We start from the raw sequence: 24,832 nt of genomic DNA on the forward strand, positions 1-24,832 counted from the left end.
GATAGCAAACCCACGTGTTTTTGCTGATGGGAACTTGGGTCCCCCTCGCAGTGCGGGTGCAGCGAGCCGTTTGGCTGATGCAGAGCGGAGTGCACGTGCTGGGGTGGACAGTTTAACCATGTAAAAAACAAAAGTAGTATTAATGTTGTCACCATTCTGAGATTTGTCCCATTTAGATTTCAAAAGCTAAGTGAATGCACTTAGTCGAATGCACTTATTGTAAGTCGCTTTGGATAAAAGCGTCAGCTAAATGCAATGTAATGTAATGTAATGTAAGTGGATAATGTAGTCGTCATAAAATCCTTGACTGGACTTTAAAATGAGAGGCGAAGAGTGTGTCCATATGGAAACCCCGACCTGACAGACAGAAGTGTTGTAAATACAGTGTAAAGGATTTTTCACTACAGCGAGGAAACGGCTCAGACACAGAGCTTGGTAATGGAAAATAGTTAAATCATAACAATGGTGTGTTTATTCCAGATGAAGCGGCAGCTCTATAAAACACAACTGGTCTTGATTAGCATCAGTATGACAGCTGTTAACGCTGCCTAGTACAATTTAAAACAGCACTGTCTGACGCTGAATTTACAGACTGCTGAGTTTTTCCACATTATTGTGCAAATCATTAATGAGCAAGAGGCCAAAGTGAAAGGAGCCAAAAACTTCCTGCAGTTTATCATCAACACTTATTGTTGGAGAGGTACATATCCTTAAATGTGTTAGTATGTTTATGTATCAGTGACTTTAGGTGTTTTCTCTATGTCACCCTCACCTTTGATGATCTTGCGATGGAAGTTGATGGCTTCCACAGAGGCCGTGACGATGTTGGTCCTGCAGTGCCGAGCCGCCACAATGCCGGCGACCTCGTCCATCAGCTTCATGGTCACACCTGTTCCAGACACAAACACACGTTTAGCTTTTGTAAGATGTAGAGGGGATACATACCAGAAGATTAAAAATATATTTAACAGTAGGCCTATATGTTGTGTTGTTATTTGATTTGATAGAGTCTCTTCACTATGTAAAAAACAATTGAAAAGGGAATATGAAATATTACCTTAACACAAAGTCTGTTTTGTTCAAATCAACAGAATAGAAAAAAAGGTTTGATTTTGTATTGATTTGTTGTTAAAAGGATTATTACTATTTGTATATGTTTTGAGTATGCTGTATTGTTGGAGGAACTTGGGACTTTTCATTTGCCGACAGCTACACTGCAGCAGTTGTGAATATGACAATAAAACCTTTAAATCTTGAGAATCTTCAAAGCCCCAGAACAAACCAGTAAGGGCCACTTGAGTTGAGATTTCTTTGTCAGCTGCTCTTTGAAGTAAAAGGATGAACTTACGCTGACCTCAAGCTATGATTGTGCACTTGTACATATTCTGAAATTGAAAAGTAGAAAAAGAACATCAGCCTTTTAGGTGGCAGTTTATAACTTGGAGGTATATAGTTTTCTGAGATGCTGAGGCTAATGGAATTCCTAATACAATTAGAAAACTATCCACCTGAAGCAAAATTATTGACAAATCTTCTTGCCTTTTTCTCAGCATAAGTTTCTCATTTAGATACATAAGTGTACACTGTTGATTGGGTATGAGCTTACTGAAAACAAGAAGTGTTTCCATAGACTTGACTGATCTTATATGAATGTTCAATAAACTGCCTTTAATCTATGTTACGTTTGTGTTAAGGACAATCATTTCAGTTCACCTCTTTATATTGGTATAAAAAGCATGTTGGTCCACTGTTTACAACTTATACTGAATAGTCCATTTATTTCTCCACAGAGAATGTCCTCAGCATCAGTAATTGGTCCTTATGTTTGAAAGTCCATCTTTTAACACTTCCCTTACAAATGACCTTTTGCAGCTGTGTGAATAATGACATTCCTCTCTAGGAAGCAAAGTCTGAAGAAGCATGACGGTGCTTTACCCGAGCAGAAAGGAGACGGTTGGTGTGTCGTGCATATAAAAAGTGTTTGGCTCTGAAACGTTGGTTCCTTAAAAGGAAAAGTTCATTATGTGAAATACTATTTTTGCTGTTACCAGGCCCAGTAACACCTGATAAATTGGTGTCAAAGTACAACCAGGAAAGAGTCCATCAATCCCTGATTTTTTTTATCAGTTTCCTTACTTTCATCCAACATTCAAACTTCATATTTCCTATACCATATTATTATTTAACTGTTTATTTAACTAAGGAGGACTGAAGAACTAAATGATAACAATGTTGTAGCTTCTAGCTGCAGCTCTACAAAACATAACTGGGGCTTGATTAGCAACAGCACTCTGAGGCTGAACAAATTACTCTACATTATTAGCAATTTAGTTATAAGAGGGTGCATTTAATTTATGGTTAAGAAAAAAACAAAGCAGAATCATTAAAGGTGGAAACACAACTTATTGCAGCCTGGTACCAACACTGCCGTACATGATTTGGAGGGTTACATATCCTTAAACCAGGGTAGTGTCAGAGAATGATGTTTGTGTTTGTTGTGTTAAAACTGTATGTTTAGCTGTTAATTGACACATTATAACAAAAAGGTAGAAACTCAAGAAGTGTAAAGCTACAAAAATATAAATCACTAGATAACGTAGTAGAAGGGGATCAAGAACCTCAACACATCAGTTCATCTGAATAAGCTAAGATAATTGTTCCAATGAAAGTTGCTGCATTATATTAAAAGTCTTAGTAATAACGACCATGTGCTCTAGATATCGTGGTTGTTTGATGATGTATACTTGGAATAAAATCCATTGTGAAGGAAATTAATGTTCTTCGTGTGAGAGAGCAAACTACAAACTCCTACCAGCCACCTTTCAAACCCACAGGAGGCAAGTTTGTGACACTAAAAAGATACATTTTGGTTGAAGTATCACATTTAAGATGTGAGACCACATCAAATGATCCATCTTCATAACGCTTACAGAGCACTTTCCCAATTCAAACACTAAAAGCTTGCAAATGATCTCAAGGGCAAGGTAACACTTTGGGAAGAAAATCAAAGTTTTAGATTACAGTATGGATTGAAAGCCAGTATTTTTCTTAAAGGAGCAGAGTTTACAAAGTGGACACAGAGGAATTAACAAATCTACTTATGCATTTGTCTTTGTGTGACACACATACAGCTATGTCAGCTTGTGTAAATAAAACGGTTGTTTGTGGGTTTCTCAAAGAAAGTGGGACATCTTGTATAGAGTGGGTGGGCTGTAGAGGAGAAAATAAGAGGAGGGGGCATCTGTTTCTCATGTCGGAGAAAGTGTGTGTGTGTTTGTGCAAGCATGCTCATTTACAGATAAATGCAGAACCTCCACTTAACATTATAGTTGCCCCCACTCGTTCCCGTTTGAGTTGCTTTATGCATCTCTCAGGCTACAGAAAAATCAATAAGTCTGCTTGCTGATGGCTGTTTGGCTCCTAAAGTCTCCTACCATCTGCACTGTGTGGCTCTATTTATGACAGCCAAATGAGTGGGAGTACAAACAGAATGTGCTGCTTGCTCCCAAATGCAGCATTCACAGTAAAAGTGGGCCCGCTGAGTTGATTAAGAATTAAACATGCCATTACTTTGACATCCTCTTCTCCCGCATGGCCAGAGCACCACTTCCATTTCATTTAGCTGATGATACTGACATGTAGGAAGGTTTAATATGGAAATCCAACTTAATATATTCTCCAAGCTAAACCTTTGTCATGGGTAAAAGAGAGATGCACTTACATTTCAAAATAGAAAATAGTCTTACAGTACACGAGGAATGAGGCTCTAACTTTGATTTGTGATTGACGTTGTTAAACTCAGGCCAGACATTTGAAAGTGACACATCTTTTGCTCGATCACATGAAAAGGCACCATCATTTTTAACTCAAACTAAAACCCTGTTTATCGGGAAAGTATCACCATTAAAACGCTCTCTGATAAAGGTGGATGATGTGGCTGAGTGTCAGTCTTAAAGCATTTGTGGGCATGGAAAATATATCCCTCACTTCTTTAATCTTGTTGTGAAGGATTTGCCAAACCCATTTAGAAGTTTTTTTTCCATCTCTGCTATGTTGTGAAAATTGATGGGATCTCACCTAAGATTGAATATTTCCCCCTGGGTACAAGGCAAAGCAGGCTGCTGCCATTCAAACCATGGAATAGTCGTGTCTGAGCATGTAACACTAAACGGAGACAGATCACGACCTGACAAGAGGAGGAAATTGAATGGATTATGCTAAACTGAATCTTAACAATTCAAAAAAATGCATAGGCAACTTACCTAACAGTTGATTTAAAATGTATCGCTCTAAACTTTGAGAACATTGACAAGCTAATGGGTACTATAATACATTAATATTAAAGCAATTACACTTCATATTTTAAATTAACAAAAGGATAACATCATGTGAAAGTGGTTAGCACATAGTGATGAACCCACAACTACCCTTACAGTTCCCCTAGACTCTACAGACTTTAAATTGTTGAGATATTTGGGTTCGCAACTTAAATGTTTCACTTTAGTCTCGGCTTTTATCAGAATTGTTTTCATCCAAAGAAGAACAACTTCTAAAAACCCAAAAGTTGCTCAGCACTAAACAGCAGAAAGACACATTTAGTTACTTAAGTAAATAAAGTTAGTGAACAACTTTCCTCAGAAGTTGGTGAAGAAAAAAAAAAAGAGTTAAAGAAAGTTAGTTTTGTACTTAGTGGAAAGACACGACTCCAGATAAATGATACCGATGCTATGAATCTTTAAGATTTTAGATTAGATTGTTTAAGAAGGAAAATGTTTGCTCTCTTATGGAAAATGTACATTAATATTTTAAAGTGTTATAGGATATGCATTTCTTTAATGAACTTTAAAAGTAAAAGTTGACTGCGGCAAGAATTCCCACTTACAATGGGGGGTCTTGTACATCCTTATAATTAAGCCTGGTTCCCTATTGCTACTATTAAATCGAACTGTCCAGTACCTTTTCAACTCTGGAAGCCGTCCCAAAATATAATAAACTTAGCTACTATCCCAGTTACGTCCATAACAGTATATATATATATATATATTTAGCTTTAAACAATGCAATTGTAAGAATTAACATTCAGATGAACTAACTGAAGCAGAAAAGCTGCCATACACAATCAATTGCTGTTGCTTTTTCCCGCACAAATATCTCTGTTTTCATGTTATCCCTGGTAGCATCAGACATGGATCGAGCTGATAAGCACTGATGATAATAATATTTGAAACAAATTGAAACCTTGTCTCATTTCATCTTCAATTTGGAAATATCAAAGCGTAAGAATGACATTACACTTGTGTATTCTTAAGTCAACAGTAATAGCATAAGGGCTCTTATCAGAATGAAAAGATCTAGAAGGTCATTTGGGGTGAATAAAGGAATCTTAAGGGACGGAGAGAAAGCCCCGCTCAGCATGCTTTGGTATGAAGTGAATGCTAATGTCCTAAACGGCTAGACTGGAAAAGTCAAGAATATCGTCTTATGACATGACAGGAATAGAAATGTACTGGAGAATAGTTATTTGTGGATTGGACTGCGAATTTCAGAAGGACCTTGAGACTCAGTGGAGCAGCGAGAGTGGGCTCCCGTTGCCTTGTTCCCCGGCTCCCCGATGCTAGCAGACCTCCAGATGCCTTGTGAAAATGAGACTAGTGAGTGTGGGGGGATAATTACCCCAGTTTGCTCATGTTCTTCACTTTACCACACACCCATAGAGACTTCGCTACTAAAAGTAGCTTTGAGTAGCTAAAAGCTGGGAGTTTGGGTGTTTGGAAACACTGTTGTATAGTTCTGATGGTAGAGCTGAGAGGCAAATATACACGGTCACTTCATTATCTACACTTGTGGAATTGTAGCTGTTTATTTCTCCTCACCACACAATTGTGGGAAGAGGCTACGGCAATTCTCCAACATTGTTCATTAACATTCATTCATTTTATATAGAAAAATTAACATTTAATTAAGCTTTTTTTCCTACGAATTAGTATTGTTTAGGTAACAATGAATGGTGTCTACATATTGCACACACCATGCATCTACTGACACATATCGGTTAAAATGTAACATTTTCATTTTCTGATCTTCATATTAGAGGTCTTTTATAGTAGATTTTTAACCACACATTTGTGTAGCCCAGAGGCTAGGTGCCTGCATACTTTGTTATACTGGAAATATTAAAAAGAACGTCCATTATGGGGCAGATCAGGACGTTCATCATCCACAGCCATTATCTGCCTTGATAATTTATGATTTTGCACAATAGAAGGTGAAGAAGTTACATCATCATGTTTTATGGCATAAAAGCAGGTAGTTAAAAAAATATCATATTGTACAGTAGTTGTTTGTTCACAGTCCGCTTCTGACCTTGACATACAAAGCATACAAGGGTGTATTGCTGCCCCCGTGTTTCATGTGCTATATTGCCTCATGTGGACACAAATTATTCATTTCTACCAAGAGGAGTATTATCTGTTGCACTAGAGACCTGTGACCAGGAAGTGGAGCCAAATAAAGCACTGAGCTGTCATTGTGTATCAAAGATGCTTGTCTTCACTAATCACTACTATCATACGAACTGTTAATGCAACTCCTGCAACAACCAACAAAAACCTCTCCTTGTACAGTCCATGTAAAAGGTTGAATATAAGGCTCAATGTGAGACTGAAAACAAGGACAAGCGAGGCCAACACAGCCCTGGGCCTCGACGTTACACATTCACAGGGTGACATGGCACACTATGACTCTCCCTTTGCCGAGGGGTGGGAACACGAAAGGCAGAGTTGGGGGGTGGGGGGTGGTGTGTTTGAAGAGGAAAGACAGCTCACTCCAAATGGGGAAAAAATGGCAATTAGTAACTAAGTCCCGAGTGCAGCCCAGTTTGCCACGGGGCAGAATACCTCTGTGATCAGATTTCTTCTGACCATTTTCCCAAATCATTGCTCACATTGCTGTCCAACGGCAATAGACGCGAGAACAATGAGCGGGGTCTTCAGGGCAGCTCTAGTCGCCCGTCTACCCTGTCGCCCAACTTCAAGCATTTTTAATTAGAACCAGCTCAGCCACAGCACTCGATGAAGGGCACCCAGTGATGAATGTGTGAGACCGAGAGATATGCACAGCGAAGCATGCGTGACCTCAGCCTCTCTCGCATATTCTCTCACCACTTCCTAAACGTACCCCTTCTATCTTTCTATCTTATCCCTCGCTTTCTTGTTATGCCCGGTGCCTTCAACCCACAACTGACGATTCCCCATCGCTTTCTGTCCTTCTAATCCCTTCCCCAACAAGAGCTTTAATCATGGACAGTATCAAACGGCTCAAACTGCCTCCTAATGAGCTGTTACTATAGAAACCGCTCCGGTTAACAGCACCGCCACGCAGCAACCCGCCCACATCCTTTGAGAAAGTCCCATAAGCTGCATGTTTTTTAGTTTACTTCACCATTGCAGCTGTGGGGAACTTTTACCAAACACACCTTCATACTGTATATTAGTGTGGGACATAAGCGCTGTCATGTTGACTGTTAAACTGTAAGCTCCATGTGCACTACAGGCCTGGGAAGATCGCTGAGATATGATTTCTGAAATGGACATTTTGTTAGATAGTGTTCAGATAAGAATGCACCTCTGTGATGGCAAGGTTAATTGGCTCCTGCAAATTACTTCCCCGAGTAGAACCTTGTAGAACTCACAGCTTCATAGTTTCTTATTGCTTTGATAACTGGACTCTATATCCCTTCAACAACCATAATTATTTGTAATGTGTATATATTTCTATTGACTATACCTGGTTCATTCATATTTTATTTTTCAGTTTTTTTGCACACTTAATAATATCCTACCTACATTTTCTAAGCTGTAATTTGGCCCTTCATAGGGAATAGTTGACGGATGGTATTCAGATACATTTTTGTCAATATCTATATATTTTATTTTTCAGTTCCGTTTTATTTTCTATTTAATGTTTATATTTGTTTATTTTCTTCTCTTTTCACTGGGTATCACCTAATTGTACTATCTGCTTTTTTTGTGTTGAATAATATCCTGTGGGTTCACTGAGTAATACTGGGATCAGGCAAGGTAATGTGAATTGGGTCGGTACCCATTACTTTCAAAATCATGGTATGTCTCTCTTAAAGTGTCCAGCTGTCAACATTCAGAGAGTAGACATGTATTGATACATATAAATACTCTTCTACTGAGTCTTTCTCCACCAGTGCAGCTGATTCAGTAATTTATTTCTGAATCAATATTGGTTTTGGTGGAGAGACGACCAGAGGTGGAGACAGAGGAAGCACACACACACACACACACACACACACACACACACACACACACACACACACACACACACACACACACACACACACACACACTCCTCACAAAGGTCAATCACACAAGCTCCAGTGGACATATCCCTGTCTCTCTGAATTCCTCTGTCTCAGGCAGTGGCATGTTTACATACCCACAGAGCATAGATCAGGGCAGAGGACAGATAATATAGAGCCACAGTGATGGATGTGTTCCTGTTTCCGGGCAGTCCCTGTCTCAACTCTGTCTCACACATGGGCGTCGCAGCCATTATATGAGGGTGGGACAAGTCCCCCCCACTTTTTGAAATGATTAGTTTAGACCCCCCCACTTTTACCATGTGGAAAGTCCGTGAATCGGTCTATCCACTCTCCGCTCTTTGTAGAGCGCTGTGTCAGTGCTTCACTATCAAATCCATTCCACTTGCTTATTGTGAGAATGCCCAAATCAATGAAACTCCGTACCATGTTTTCACTGCCGCTTTGTACCAAGGCATATTCTCAGAGCCGTACACATGACATGAGACGTACACATGCTGCGTTTTTTGTGTTGCTGTGTCTTTAGTTGTACAATTATGCATGCCACAGTTTCCACGCTGCGAGGCTCCGGCGCTAACAGTTCACGAGCGTGCTCCACTAGCACCCGGGTATAAGGCGCTGTTATTAAAGAGGTGGAGGGAGAGTCCTCTCCTGTCAGACTGAGAGGCTGATAACTACAGCTCAGTGAGGCAAAGGACTCTCTGAGTGTTTAGATAGTTAACTTTAGTCTAAGTAGTGGGTCTCAAACGGTTTGGTAATCATTTATGTAAATAAGTATTTCCAAGGCACACCTTTATATGATCATTATAGTTATAAAACAAGAATAACAGGTATGAAATAATTCCAACTCATACTGTAGGACAGTAACACACAATACAGTTTCAAATTTCGCTNCTTTAAACTTCAACATTTAAACAAAAAATCTTCCCGGAGGAGCATGCCCCCGGACCCCCCTAGAGGTGGAGTTCCACCACCCGCCCACACCCCTTGTCAAATTGTCCCACCCACATTGAGGATGCTTCCTACTTCCTACACACACACACACACACACACACACACACACACACACACACACACACACACACACACACACACACTGCATTCAATCTTTGCACACCAACAACTGTATGGCCAGACATTGGTATTTCATCCTCTAACTCGTACACAAACCCGCCGTTAGTATACATGCAGGCATATAGGTAAAAAGAGAAAGTGAAATAAAGTGTTGACATAAATAAAGATCAAATGCAAACTGTCCACTAGTACAGTAGGTAATAATTCAGGCACAGATGAAAGTATCTTAAACGTCAAATCTTAGGTCCATTTGTTTTAATCACACTGCAGCGGTGTCCACCTCTGGCAATCAACTGCTGTTTCCATGGAAACAGGTGGTACATACTTACTTGGAACATGAAGTATAAGAGTATGTAGAGAGAGAGAGAGAGAGAGAGAGAGAGAGAGAGAATGAGAATGAGATAATGATGGTAAAGAAAAGGCAACAAAGGGAGTGTAAGGAGAAGGAATATCTGTTAATGTGCATTGTGGTGGGTTTGAGTTTCTGACTCTTTAATGTTTTCCAGCATTTCAATAGTTTCCCTGATTTTCATTACATATCCAGGTGTCTACCATTTGAGGAGCAGCTGTACAGTTGCAGGGCTTCCCCCCTTAACATCTGGCATCCCAATTTATCAGAAATGTTTCTTTGTAGGCTATTCTCCTTTGCAACTGCGATGCCCCTGCCATGTGTGAGTATTAATGGTTTATCAATTGATAAATGTTGACTTTACAATGTCACCCTGTGAAGCTGACCATTGAGCGGCCCGACCAAGGAAGGAGGCAGAGGCAGAACGTCCAAAATACAACCCGGTGTGGGCATTTATTACTCACGGGCACCTGACACAGCCTCAATCTCGCTGTTCACGTGCGCACAGTCACCAGCCACAAGGATCTCACACACTACCTGTTCACTGACAGGGAAAACAGAGCCTAAATACACACACACTAATCAATCAACAAGACACAGGTGAGGGGGGAGGAGACAACACAGGGCACCAGTTGAACATAATCAGGAGCAACAGACAAAACAGGAGGGGGAACATTTTTCAAAATAAAACACGTGCAATATACAAAGCCCGAAGCCGTCAGTCCACACCCATTCCCCTGTCACATCAAAACTACAGATCACAACTACGGTAATCTTCTCACTCACTCCTGGTGGTATCTAGACCTTCACTTAGTTTTTATCTTAAATGTGACTCAAGTTGGTCCAAAGATCCTTGACCTAAGGTATATGTTTTCTTTGGTCAAGTAAAAAGTTATGTCAGGTGATTCCATACTTGTCCAGTTACTCTGGATCTTCTGACCGTACTGTAGACCTGTTTTCATTGGGACTATTTCTTACATAGAGAAGTTGTTTCAATAAAAACTGTTCATGAATATCTTCCAAATTCTTGGCAAACTAGGCTGAACTTAAATGAGGAATGTGATGCCTACACAACATGCATGGAAATACAGTTGATGGCGTCACATTCACACAATTGAATTAGCCTGCACTAGAGTCAGTGGCATCATTTTTAAATCGCTGCCTGGGTGGATGTGGTGTCACATTTTAGCTCTGCTCTTACAATCTGCAGTCAGTCAGCAAGGATTCTTCCTCAAAATAATGAATTGGACATAAAGCGATGGTGCTTTATAATAAAAAGTATTAAGAATTGTTTGCAGGGTGCATAATACCTTGTTTACAACATCAACATGTATGTGTGTTTTCTTGAAGGTTCATGTGTCTGCATGTGTGTCCTTAGGCTTGAGTTAGGTAGGCCACATTTCATACCAGAGACAGACACAGACACATACAGTAAGAGTGAATAGCCTGGCATTGCCATGTAGAAGTCAGTTTGCTTTTCTCCAACAAGAGTATAGAGAGAAGGGGGAGCGAGAGAGAGTCATACAGAGTAAGAGTCAGCGAGAGCAAGCACCATGGCTGCCTGACCTGACTCGGTTATGTAAACAAAATAAGTGTAGTGAACGCAGCAGCAGGGAACAACAGGGAACATTGCTTAATGAGCAATGGCATGTACAGACAGCGGCGGTGTGTGTGTGTGTATTCTAAATGACCTGCATGCTTGTTCCACATTAGTTTTTTTAATTGGACAGATTTATGAGAGAGCTTGCCAAATTAAAAAGGCAACCATGACACGTGCGACTCTTATCCGTCCCGCCCTCCTCCCATCCTGCTGTCCTGTCCTGTCCTCATTGCTTCTCTTTCAACGTCTCTCTTCTGTTTGTCTTCCTCACTATATGGTGTCTCTCTGACGGCCTCTTTAAGTATCTGACCTCAATATAAATGGCAGAACGAGGCAGGAATAGTCTGCCATAAACAATTCACCTCGATGGATAAAAAGCATCTGTTATGTGCTCATAAAATGTAGGATTTGTTACAGCTGCAGCCATTATGGTTTCAATTGAGTGTTGTTTTGGACATCAGATAAACATGTTCTTTGGTTAGGGGTTGCTAAATCGTCAAATCCGGATACACACTCATTCAATTAGTTGTTTATCTATCTTTCAATCTTAGTTTGATGAATTCTGAACTGTTTGCTTTGTGCTTGGGTTGTCATTTTTTCTAAAGCACTAAGCAAACTTGTATTTTAGGAATCTGGATAAAATCCAGTTGGGGGGGGGGATAGCCAACGGAGAAACAACAGAAAGACTACAGGAAGATCTTTGCTTGCAAAAACTAAAAGTATTTATTAAAGATTTTGATGCGGTAGTTCGATCGAAGCCTTTATTTGCGTAAGAAATATTTTTACTTTTGTCAAGCAAATAGCTTCAAATGCCTTTTTGAAGCGCAAAGAATACACTTTTTTCCATTTAAAGATGATTGAAAAGGCCCAGTCAAAAACTTTAACGAGGTCAAAAGACGAGTCATAGAGAGACTCTGGGTCGTGTAGCTTGTCAGCTAAGAAGAGAATTGGGAACAGCATCAGCCTCATAACTACTCTGTTACTGAGACTTTCTATTTGCTATTTGTTGTTCTGCTTGTCTTTTTCCGGCTTCATCCTTGTCATTCTGTTCTTCACCATTACCGCCATGTTCATAACTACACAGAGTGCTGTCAATGCAAGTCACACACACACACACACACACACACACACACACACACACACACACACACACACACACACACACACACACACACACACACACACACAACAATCACTCACTACTCACTGAGACATGTATTAACTAAAACAATTCAGTCCTTCATTCACTTAGGAGAACATAAGTACTTAGAGCTACAACATTCTACATTCAGGACATTTAACTTTGGATTGAATTCAGCAGTATTTATTTTTCTGTACCTCCGCTGTGTTGCCAAGGGACACGCTTTACCAATGTTCATACTGGGGGTTAATGCCCAGGGCTATAAAACCTGTCTGCAATCATAAGCAAACCGTTCAAAGTGGAATAGATGAACAAAATGAAGATACTGTAAAAACGTGCACTGCATTGTGGATGAGAAAGGTTCGATCATGCCATCCTACTCTGATATCCATCTTTCCTCAACTGTCATTCTACGTATATTTCTCTTCTTTGAATCTCTCCATTTCTGCTTTTAATATTTTTCATACATGTTCTCTGCAGTCGGTGTTTCATCCTCTCCCCTGCAGTGTTTCCATACTGTACCGAGGACGTGTATGGTCAGATGTGTTCCTGCCTTGAATAACAAACAGCATAACGCTGCTCATGAGCTCTTTGTTCCACATGTATGCGAGTGACAAAGAAATCTGACAGATACTGGAGAATAAGTGGCAGAGGGCGACTTGAGAACACTGGGCTCTGAAATGGCTTTTCAGCAGCTCATAGGACTGAATCAATCACACATTTTGTACATTTGAACCCTGAAACTCAAAGCAACATTTTAATTTGCATTGATCTGCAAAGGAATATGAAACTGATTGTAATCCTCCCTTTGAACTAACATAGCTGTGAAACATTTAAATGTTCAGATGGTTAAAGCAGCATCAGCCACTGTGTGTTGTAAGGGACACACACATGTACAGTATGTGGTTTCCCTGCATAGACATCACAGTTTATGCAATCCTGTAGTGAATTATCTCACTAAAAGATACAAAAGGTTGGTCAATCTGCGACCTCTAAAAAAGAAAAGTTAAATGTAGACTTGCACTTTTCTCTGGGGGAAACCATTTACTGGACAACAAACAACAAAACAAAACTTATAGAAGATACATGTATGACAACTCTCTTTTCTTTTACTTTAGAATAGGGTCAGCTTGTTTCCTGGGGTCATATTCAAATCACAATCTTATTTTAAGTAAGGATTGAGAATGAGTTCTCCAAGACAGATTGTGTCAAATATCTAAGATAATATTTATAATTCCCAGAGTTGGCTACATCAAAAATGAAAAATGGTTTCAGGATTTATCAATTGTTAAGACTTATACTAGGATGCAATTTGGGATAGTTAAAGAAACAGTTTGACTCACCACCATGAACGTAGTTATGTATGGTGCAGTCAGAAGGGCCCACCAGATGGATCAAACTGGACTGGCTGAAACCAACTGTGTGTTGTCCTGCAATGAAAGGCACACAGTAAAGCAACGTGAAGAAAAAATGTTTGCATTGAAAAAGACACTGTAGAGACATGCAGCCTGCAGAGAACGTTAACGTACCTTTTGGCGGATCCTCTGCGTTTGAGTGAACATGACAAAATTACAGAATTAGATATCAATGTTACTTTCACAATGATTGGATTCATTTAGAGTTTGGGAATCTGGATTGCCTACCAACCCACACACTTTGAAACAAGAATATAGGTAAGGTTTTGTACCTAATCATACAATTCAAAAAGATCTTCAGATTTGGTTTCCCTTTTTATGTCACGTACAGGCTCATTGACATATACCACACCCTGTCTGAGGATCTCCACCAACAGCTTCAGAACTAACTGGGTTTTTTCAGGATGGTAGCTTAAAGAGCTCCAATTATTACAACCACTATACCTTCTTTAACTCCTGCACACAAATCGTAAAACAATACGGATAATAATTAAGGCCTAAATAGATCTGAACACAGCCTCTAGGTTAAGTGATGGTGTTATAAAATTTCAACAACACTAGTGTCAATCGTAAGATGAAGCTAACATTTGGGATGTCTATCTGTCCACATGACAGCAAGAGAATTATGTTCAGCTCAGATTTAAGTTGATGGTAACTGCATTTCAGGATTTGATTAGAGGCCTTTAGTGTAGGAGGTTACCTGGGTTGGGTGGAGGTGGCACCACATCTTCAATCCTCGCTTTCGTCTCCTGTCTCTCCATCTTCTGAGCCCCGTAGCGCTTCCTGCCCAGCTCCTCTTGATCTGCACTGGCGTACTACAGACAAAGTAAATACATGAATATGTGCACAGGTGGACACAACCACTCAAATACTTGTCTCTGAATTTAATTAAAGTTTATCGATATTCAAGACAACTGAACTGGACTGTTAAAAACGGAGAGAAGAAGTCTCAAAGAGAGCAACCAAGGTTCTACGTACCTTGATGGGCGGCACATCCATGATCTTGTCAACATTCTTCAGAGAGCAGGGGACGTACCAAAGCGCCGCCTTGTTAGCCAGCTTTTTGACGCCTGCAATCACAGGTTGAAATGTTTCAAAAGATGTCAATAAGGAATGTTACTAATTCTTCCTACAAATAAAACAATACACCATTGTCAAGTGACAATAAACCAATAAGAAACCAGTTTGTCTGACATGTTTTAAAATCAAGTAATAATGGCACAAACTGATTCGAAATGCTGTTGTCAAAACACTTTTATTAACAGCCCAATAAAAGCCTATCCAGTTTTTAACAAATCGGGTAGCGCCGCTGAAGATTAGTCTTTCTTCTGCGGACTAAGAAGCAGAAGACAAATGAAGACTTTGTTCAGAGACAGCCAGTCATGTTTATTCAGGACACAAGCTAACATTCACTAGACGCGCTCCCTCGGTTAGCGCGAGGTTTAGAATAATCCCCCAATCCCGAACTTTCTGCGTTTTCATGTTGTCATTATAAAATGGATGAAATACAATGGCAACTCGCTCTCTAAAATCTTGCTGAAAATAATTTTCTTTGGCAGCTGACACAATGATGTGTCCCTATAATGTGTCAACCGCTAAAATATACAGACGCACAATGTTCTGGTTAGTGAGTTGTTGTTTTCTGTGATAATTGAAATGGTTTGTATGAACAATGAACATTTTGGATTGAGTCATTTCTATAATATCTGACTTCTATCTGTAGGTCATCCACAAAAAATTACAATTTTCTTTATTCAAAACTAATTTGTATTGCTTGAATCCTTTTTTAAGGATTAGGATCAAAGCAAATCTATGGGTCAAAGTTATTGACTTTTGGTAAAAATAAAGTTCTTAAGGGCAGTAAATAATGCTTTAATAATGTACTTTCCTTTTTTAAATTGTTTTTAAAAAATGTTGAATATCTTGGAAAAATGTCAACCGCTCATTCCTTACATCCTTTCTTGTGACCACTGAATAAAAGCCTCTTCATCATCAATGGCTGAAGAATATGTATGCCTCTTTCCGAGAATAGACATATGGTCTGATATTTCCATATGCCTCCATATAGTACATGAAAGGTTGTGTTGGTTGGAGGCATTAGCTCTGCCTTCACACAGGAAGTAAAGACCCAGAAGATCAGAGGACAAAACTCGTGGAAATCACATCTCATAGCAATCAGGCGGAGAGGTTGCCATAGCAATATCTGTTCTTTTCTGCTAACACTTTTTTTCTCTTAACTCGCTAACAGAGAGAGAGAGGAGGGGGAGGGGGGGGGGGGGGGGGGGCTATTTTGAGGTTGTATTGTTATGGCCCACAAGGGAGGCACAGATTAAAGAGCGCACTGTGGCCAGCAGGTTCAAATCAAATCACTGTCTTATATTGTTACAAGCTATTAATGTGCAACAACTGATGAGTTGTGTGGGTGGGTGTGTCTCGTTAAGGATAATGCTTACATACAGATTAATTTATATGATCAGATTCATGATATGATCCTACAGAAGATTTTTGCATTGCCAATATTTTTACTATACTAACTTTAACAAAATAGATACAAACTTAAAGCTGTATAAATATGCACTGCATTTACATTGATATAAAAATAGCACATCTCATAAATAAATAGAAATCGAATGTTGACACTACTGTGTGATCAGCAGTAAAACAGGCGGGACTTTAGAGGAGGACATGTGAAGTTAAAAGAAGAGAGTGGGAGCAGAGGCTTATGGCAGGTTACTCTTGGGTAATAACATTTGCATTTTACACCAGAGTTAAAACCGTGCAGACAACCAGGCCGCGTTTCCATGCCGACCGTGCTTCTCTCCTCCTCCCTCTCTCATTGGCTCCCGCCCTTGCCAGCAACCAGGAAGCTGCCCACAGCAGAAAGGCATATTTACATATCCTTGACTTTACCAAGACAGAGTGACTCCAGTCTATTATTAGCTCATGCTGGACCTTCTAAGTGTTAAGCATGGAAGGAGGAAGAGGAGGAGAGAGGGAGGGGGGGGGAAGCACTGGAATGAACCGGACGACTAAGAAGCATTCCCAGTCCGACTGACAAACTTTTTGACCAGCATGTAACGAGGGACCCGGATTAGAATTTCAAATCCCTCTGCATCAAATGAAGACAATGTCAATGTTTGACCATGTTATTGTTTTGAATGTACCATTTTTTCCTTCACAGTACTTAAAGCACATCTTATTCCTCATCTTGTGTGCAGTATCCACATTTTGTTGAGAGAAAGGCTACTATGACAGGTTAAGTAATCTCATTCATGTAGTTTCTGTTTTCAAATAGCTGTGGGAACATTGGATCAACACAGAGAAACGGGTATATTGTATGCGTTGGTTTCTATGTGATTAAAAAAATTAATTCTGTCAAAAAAGGAGAGGCTTCAACCAGCAGGAGGGACAGCTGGCTTATTTAGTTAGCATTAATGAATTAGTGAATAGAAAGGTTTTGGATGCAATAAAAATGCTTTTCTGCGCAGTGACTTTGTACGTGGTTTTTCAAGTTCATTTGGTAGCAGCTTTACAAAGAATCTAAAAGGGAAGCTATGATGACAGATAAGAGAAATGGCACACATTTAAAAAAAATGTTTAAGTGATGTTGCATTGGTACAGCAGTGCCTTGAGTGCATAAACGTATAGAAGACAATTTCCTGTGACCAGCGGGATATTATAGACGACAAGCCGAATCAATCAACATCACTTTGTGGATTTGACAGGAGTATAATGTCAGACAGTACTTAAGCATACGTTGTAATAAAACACACAGTGCAAACCACAATCAGTCCTTCAATATCCGTCTCATTACGGGACAAACATCCAGCAACTCAAGTTTTTATTAAAACACAAACATCACCAGTCAAGCAGCCAGAGACACAGCACAGACATACTCTGCTTTTTTATGATGGGCAGCAGAATTCCCAAACACTATGCACCGTCATATTTAATTAGAATCAGAGCATTTTTGGGTACTGATTTGAGTGTTCACATGGGCGCTTAAGTGGGAGAAACATCCCTCCAGCACAACTTTTGCATCATCCAATCCTCTTTAATCTAAGTTTAGGCATAAATCACTACTTCATACAATTCTGGAAATGTATTAAATGCACATTATCTGTCCTTTAAACAGCCCCCAATTCCAGTCTGAACTCTGCAAAGTTTATGAATATATTTTCTTGTTGATCCATTCCTCTTTATAACTTCTCTTTCCCCACAGTCTCTTTCTCTTTCTGTCCACTTTTCCCATATGTATTATACCTTAAGCAGTTTCACTTGCTTTATCGCTGTATTACAATGTTACACCCCTCCCCTCTCACCCTTGACTATTGCCTACTACCCTTAATTTTTCTTCTGAGAAGAAAAAAGCGTCCCTTGTTTTCTTTTCTCCTTCCTGAACACTATGACCCGGTATCAGAGACAGTGCAGTGAGGACCATTTAGTGCTTGATCTTCTTGATCAAAACCACAGATTTTCCATTGTGCTGAGCCAAGACTCCATTACTTTCAACTACACTACATACTCACTGTGGGATCTCACAGCCTGACATGAAGAGATTGAATCATGCCAGGAGTGGAGTTTTTGGAAGAAGAATTTATAGACTAAAAAGGAATATCCATACTCATTGTAAGCTTTACAGCATATTTGTGCAACATTTGAAGGATTACCGAGTGATTCTACATAAACACAATTTTCTGTTTTACTCAAATGACCTTTAATCTGTTGCAGTGTTGTCTGTCGTGTTACAGACATCAGTCATGCCCTCAGGAAATTGTTCTGTGCTCTAAAAGTCAAACCCGCCTCATTTGTAATTGTTAAAGGTCTTCCAGTATTTTATCTTAATTCATAGATTGTTATCATTTATTAAATGTTCCAATACATTTTTTATAGATCATCATCATAACATTACACATCCTATTTATCCTGCTGTGGGGGTTATTAATGGGGACCATAATATTAAACCAGAACAATAATACTGTAGCACCGTACACGTAGCACTCTCTGGTGTATGCAGTTGTGTGACCCACCAGGGTCATGGTAGGAACTGTCATGCTTATTTTAAGCCTCAACCCACAATGCATTGCTCTCAGCTCTGTATATGCATGCATGTGTGCGTGCGTGCGTGCGTGCGTGCGTGCGTGCGTGCGTGCGTGTGTGTGTGTGTGTGTGTGCAAATGCATTCCTGAATGTAAATGCAATACAAGCATTATTACCTCTGCAGTTTGCCAGGTATTAATGTGTATTTATACGCAGGTTTGTACACACATGGTAACATGCAAATCTGTGAGTGCCATGTGTGCGGGTCTGTGTGTATTAAAGTGCGCATGTGCAATCCCTCCGGCCCAGCGGGTACAATCATCACGGCTCGTGCCCACAGTAGGCAGCATTCCCCTGGGGTATCGTGACTGAGGCCTGCCTGACGAGATGCTGCCTGACTGACTGTAGAACCTGGGTGCTTGCCTCCTCCCCCAACACACACACATACACACACACACACACACACACACACACACACACACACACACACACACACACACACACACACACACACACACACGTGAAATAAACATGAATGCATAAACACAAAGATTCATGCACACAGAGCTTAATCAACATAGTGTTGCAGTATACACAGCATATGCATGGCTGCACAAATGCAGACCTTCTAATTTACACAAGGTGCATTACAATATAAATCACTTGTGCAAGACTGCAAACAAACATTACCATTTCCACTTCTGCGTTCCTGTCCAAGCCATCAATCAATGTTTTGCCTGGGAAAACATGAAGCCATGAACGTATAAAACCCTGCCTCAATATGAGAGTTGTTTTTAGAAAGAAGGGAAGTGTGTGTGTTTAGTGTGCGTCTGTGTGGGTGTGAGAACATGTAGGTGTGTGACTTTTTATATGCAGAATATGTGTGCATTTCAGGCTGTACATGCACGCAGGTCATCCCTACACAACCGCATGTGTGTGTGTCTGTTCATGTGTGCAGGTACACCCACTTGGCATCCGTGTCTGACTGGGCCACAGTGTGTGAGGCCTGACGCTAACCCGACATGACAGAAGCAAATAATGTCTGCTCCCGTTATCTTCTCCTCCCCCTCAGCCCCGCAGGAACCTTTTAAAGGGCCAAACACTGATGAAATCCCACACACATACCCATGCGCACACATGAAAGTATACAGTACAGATGCACCCACTGTGCATTTACATACTATGTCACAAATGTGCACCACACAAAATGGAAGAAAAACACACAGATCTAACCTAACCTGGACAGCAGCTGTATCAATTCAAACACACACACCAATGACCTACGTCCTATAGCTGTGACCTAATAGACCACCAAGCTGCACCTTCTCAGAATCTCCTTTTAATGTCCGAGCTGTATTTCTGACGTAAACATAAACTGTATCCGCCCCCCCCCCCCTACACTAAACTGGAAAATATAATGTTGTACTGTTATTTCCCAGATTGTGATAGATGTTTAATATTTGTGTTTAAAATGGAGTTAACATAGGTCATTTGGACAGATGTTTTGTTTGGCGCTTGCAGCCTCCAGAGTCTGCTGTCCCAGAGGAACTCACCTACGCCCTCTATCGACTTGAGCTGAAGCTACGCTCATCTGCTACACCCACACTGCCCTGACACTGAACTACACTTAGACTTCCTAACTATGAGAAGCACTCAAAATGTAACAGAAAGATACGACTGAATTGTGGAGCTGAGAATGAGGCTGCATCACTTTCTGTTTTGATACAGAATGTATTTATTTGTTTTATTGTTGTTTATTTTATTTTTTATCTTTTTATTTTTATTATAATTTAGTTTATGGTTTGTGAACTGAGCTGTTTGACTTTTGTATTTTATTCATGTATTTATTTGCCTGTACAGCACTTTGGTCTGGAGCTTTTACAGTGCTTCACAAATAAAGCTGTATTGTATAATCTACAACCCCCTTTACATAAAATGCTAATATGGTAAGAATGTATGTCAGTTAATAAAAATAAGGTAAAATATGCTTCTTAATATGCACTTATCTGACATTTTGTAAAAGTTAATCAGTATATCTTGGGAAATTAATGAAGGTCTACAAGACCTTTTTTTGGAAGTGTTTTTGCCCATTTTATGAAACAATACAGAACATGGGAATAAACCCTGGGTCAATTAACCATAAATCCTGTTATGTGCAACAAACCAAACACTGACTGTTTTCTGTCCAGCTCTCTCTTCCTGATCTCCCCTCCTCGGGGTCCTTCCCGAGCGGCCCTGTGCTGTAGCGGGCTGTCCGTGCTGATGCCTGCATGTATGAACGCTGCTCTCCACCTGTCATTTCATATCGCTACCTCAGCCTCCATCAACCTGCTTCCAGCCCAGCAACCAGCCAACCAACCAGTACAAGCTTGTTGCTAGGGCAACGGCTTTCTAGGGGATACTTCTTTTGTTTCTCACACCTCCTTTCCTTCATCCTTCTTTCTATCTCTTCCCTAGTTTCACTCTTTCTTCCCCTTTTACTCCCAATCCAACCTGTTGCCCAATCTACTATTGTTTTCCCCATCAATATGTCTGTCCGGCTCCGTTCTCACATCCGTCCCTCTGTCTCACTCCCTCATCCTGTCTCTCTTCAAGATAGACAGTTTGCTCTGATGCCAAATTATCTTCAAACTACAAAGTCCTTAAAAAAAAAGAAAACAAACACACAATCAAGTTTCCCCATCAAGAAACTCTAGTTTTGCTACTAAAACTAACTCACATCAACATCAACATGATATAATGTGCTTGTTTGTCTTAATCAGTAATCATCTGACTGCTTGACATGAATTAAATCAGTTACAGTGTACGGTCAGCACATCACATGGTGGTTACAGACTGGCTGTGCATCACTGCTGCCACTGGCATTTAAAGGTTCACAGATAGCGCTAGGTCAGCCCAATGTGATCCTCCCGACGTCTTTACTCAAGGGACTCTGGTGTGTGAGTGTGTGGTGTGTGTGTGTGTGTGTGCGTGCGTGCGTGCGTGCGTGCGTGTGTGTGTGTGCGTGTGTATTTAATGTGCACTAATCTTAATATGCGAGGCCCCGCCGTAAATGGAGCGTGAATTCCGCCAAAGATTTGGTAATAACCAACCTAACTCGTAAGGTCATGAAATCCATATTGGTCCGAAAATTTTCAGATATTTAGGTAATTAAGGTAAATTGGCAGAGTAATATAAGTAAACTGAAGAGAAAGCAAGTATATGCATTTGATTTAAAGTTTTCGGATTTACGTCGTGCGTTTAAAGTGAATCGGAGGCTCCAGGTGCAGTTTAGTCATGTTGTCTAACAAGAGTCTTCTGATGTTCTGGACAAGTCAAGAATCATCCAGGAAGAGACGGCGTGGCCTACTACAGACGACTATACGACTTGTACATTTTCTTCCTCGTGCGTGTTTCTTTCTATCTTTGCTTCGGGGCACCCTCCTCTTATCTTCATACTTCTCGGCCGTCATCCGCTCCACAAAGGTAGACCGCAAAACCATTGTGACAAAACCTCTTTTTCCGGAGTTTCCCAAACTTGGAGCACCCAAGCAAAAGAGTGACGGTTTCATACTGTCCGAATCTGAGCTCTCGGTGATCCAGATCTAAACGTTCGTTGCTCGACGCGAAGTCGAGAGCTTTCATCTTCTTCATACAGGACCCCTCCCCTATCCAGAGTTTTTCGAAGCGTGACTGTCAGCCTTGTCTATGAGCCGCTTCCGCACTTGGGAAAGAAGAAAGAAGGAAAGAAGGAAAGACATATGTGTAGTGAAGTACGAAGATGAAAGAGGTGAGGCCAAAGAAAATTACTCCGCTCTTAACGGTAGTTGTCTGGAAATTCATAACTATGTGGGCCCGGTGGGGTGACGCTCTCAAGGCCGGAGCATGCAGCCTTAATTAAAGCGTAAAAGTGTTATATCTTGACCAGTGTTTCCACACCAGCAATTATCGAGTATCATTACAGTGTCTGTACATTGGTTCGCATTTTTAAATGAAAGTATATTGGACGAGCCTATTCTAAATCGGTTAGAACGGTTGGAAAATAACAAATGCGCACACGGGGGGGTAAATGTCGCGATGACGTAAGACGAGTTAATGCCGCTTCATCTGTGATGCTCAACGTCAAATACGAAGATTGACGTATCCCTCGACGATTTTATCGTGCATAACGACGCGTTTCCCATTTGACATGTCGGATTGAGGAATAGTCTTGTACTAATAGTCTAATACTTCCGGCTGTAAAATTACTACTATATATAGCTCTTTGGCTACTTTCTTCCCCCCACTTGGATTATGTGGGGTTGTCATTGTGCCGCTTTTGTTTTCCGATTTCCTCCTCCCCGAAGCTATTCTGCGTAGGTGTGCAGTCTTGGCACTCGCGCATACTTTATGTCACCCATCTACATTATGTCGGATCTATCGATCGATTTATACGTCAAGCCGGACACTTCCTGTCCTCATTTCTTTATCACTAGGCCATACTTACAGTCACTTGACTGATTTTTTCTATGAGTGGTAATAGGAGTTGCATACTTTTTTGCCATTCGTCGACGGCTCATTAGCCGCAGTCCCCATAGGGACATTTCGTTGGGTTATGAATATGTCTAAGTGTGGTGCGACAGGGCAATTTTACTTATGTAGGGAAGCCCTCACTATACCTGGTTAGTGGTATACGACCTTGGTACTTATCTTTTCCTCTTACTCTTATCTCTTCCACCGACTCAATTTTGTCAAGCGCTCTCCACCGCCGTTGAGGACTAAGGGCAATTGTTGTCCTCAAAGCCCGAGCCGGGGTAAACTCCCGCGGCTTAGGACATTTGCGCGCTAGCCATACTTGGCGCCGGGCCCAAACCTCAAAGAACCCCCGCCCCCCCCCCTATGTGTTGTTTTTGTTGTTGTTTGAAAAACCGGCCCCTCCCGGTTAACCCTGCTCAAAAAGTAGTGGTCGTGCACCCATCTCTTTTGTGGTTACTCGCGAGTCGACCTCTATGGTCGCTCAGCAAAGGTAGTCGTAGAAGCGAAGACGTCGCGGGCCCTCTCTTGACGCGGCGGAACGGGCGCGGAGCGGAGTTCAGGACCGCCCCCGAAGAAACAGGGGCCGCTCTAAAGTTGGCAGAGTACATCCGCTCGGAGCGTCTGCGTTCGAGCCCTGGTCTTTTACGGATGTTGGGTAGGTATGTTGCCGTGATCGGTTCCTCACAACTAGCGTTGACGCCCGGGTCCAGAGCCGAACAGAGTTTTGTTCGGATGGATAATGTGTCGTTATGTGCAGGCTAGCGCCCTCACGGCGGCTTCTTGAACCAAGGTTAAGGTCGTATGAACATTAAGACGGCTCCGGGCCGTTATGGAAGCATCACTCTTTTAGAAACCTCCGGACCGTGTACACATCCTAGCTGAGCCCGCCAGAATTCTTAGGGGTGTGACGAAACGCGTGGCCCTGGGTTAAAGGTTTTTGAGAAACCGCCTTACCGCCCGAGGTAAATTCCGCCCGGAGGCGTATACTCCCGTGAGGACCGGTGTGCGACAATGCGGGAGCAAGGTGTTAAGAAACAAAAGGCTCCCGATCTTCGCCTAAGAACGCGTGCATTAACGTCTGTACACGATGGTTCGTTGCGCAGAAAGCCTGTAACTCGCTTTCGAGGGGAAATTTGACAGCTCCTTCCGACTCGAGGTCTCGGTGATCAAAGTTCGACTCGATGCAGTAACTCACGGCGGCTTCAACTGACAAGCTCTATAGGGTCCCCGTACTCGAACCCCTCTATAGGATGCTCCCGGGCCGCATAAGAGCATCGCGACCCCTCTTTAAGAGCTCCGACGTCGTAGCCAACATCCTGAGGCGCGCCGAGAATTCTTAGTTAGGGGTGTCACGAAAGACCCGCTTGCCCTG

General features: G+C 41.2%; 2 protein-coding genes across 3 annotated transcripts in view; both read right to left on the reverse strand.

Moving 5' to 3' along the window:
* Positions 1 to 24,832, reverse strand: part of LOC104945183 (solute carrier family 2, facilitated glucose transporter member 1) — a 653,665-nt gene that overhangs the window by 341,028 nt on the left and 287,805 nt on the right. The window lies entirely within an intron of this gene.
* The window catches only part of acot7 (acyl-CoA thioesterase 7), a 78,455-nt gene that overhangs the window by 19,973 nt on the left and 33,650 nt on the right, over positions 1 to 24,832 (reverse strand). The window contains exons 4-8 of one of the 2 annotated variants that reach the window (XM_010770804.1): positions 14,905 to 14,996; positions 14,627 to 14,741; positions 14,041 to 14,055; positions 13,855 to 13,941; positions 773 to 889 (exon numbers count right to left, since the gene is read on the reverse strand). In XM_010770804.1, the coding sequence (XP_010769106.1) occupies positions 773 to 889; positions 13,855 to 13,941; positions 14,041 to 14,055; positions 14,627 to 14,741; positions 14,905 to 14,996 (426 nt within the window). The remainder of the gene's footprint in view (positions 1 to 772; positions 890 to 13,854; positions 13,942 to 14,040; positions 14,056 to 14,626; positions 14,742 to 14,904; positions 14,997 to 24,832) is intronic. The other variant, XM_010770805.1, reaches the window with a different exon arrangement.

This window comes from Notothenia coriiceps, unplaced genomic scaffold (assembly GCF_000735185.1).
Source record: "Notothenia coriiceps isolate Sejong01 unplaced genomic scaffold, NC01 NC01_scaffold00009245, whole genome shotgun sequence".
Classification (NCBI taxonomy): Eukaryota; Metazoa; Chordata; class Actinopteri; order Perciformes; family Nototheniidae; genus Notothenia; species Notothenia coriiceps.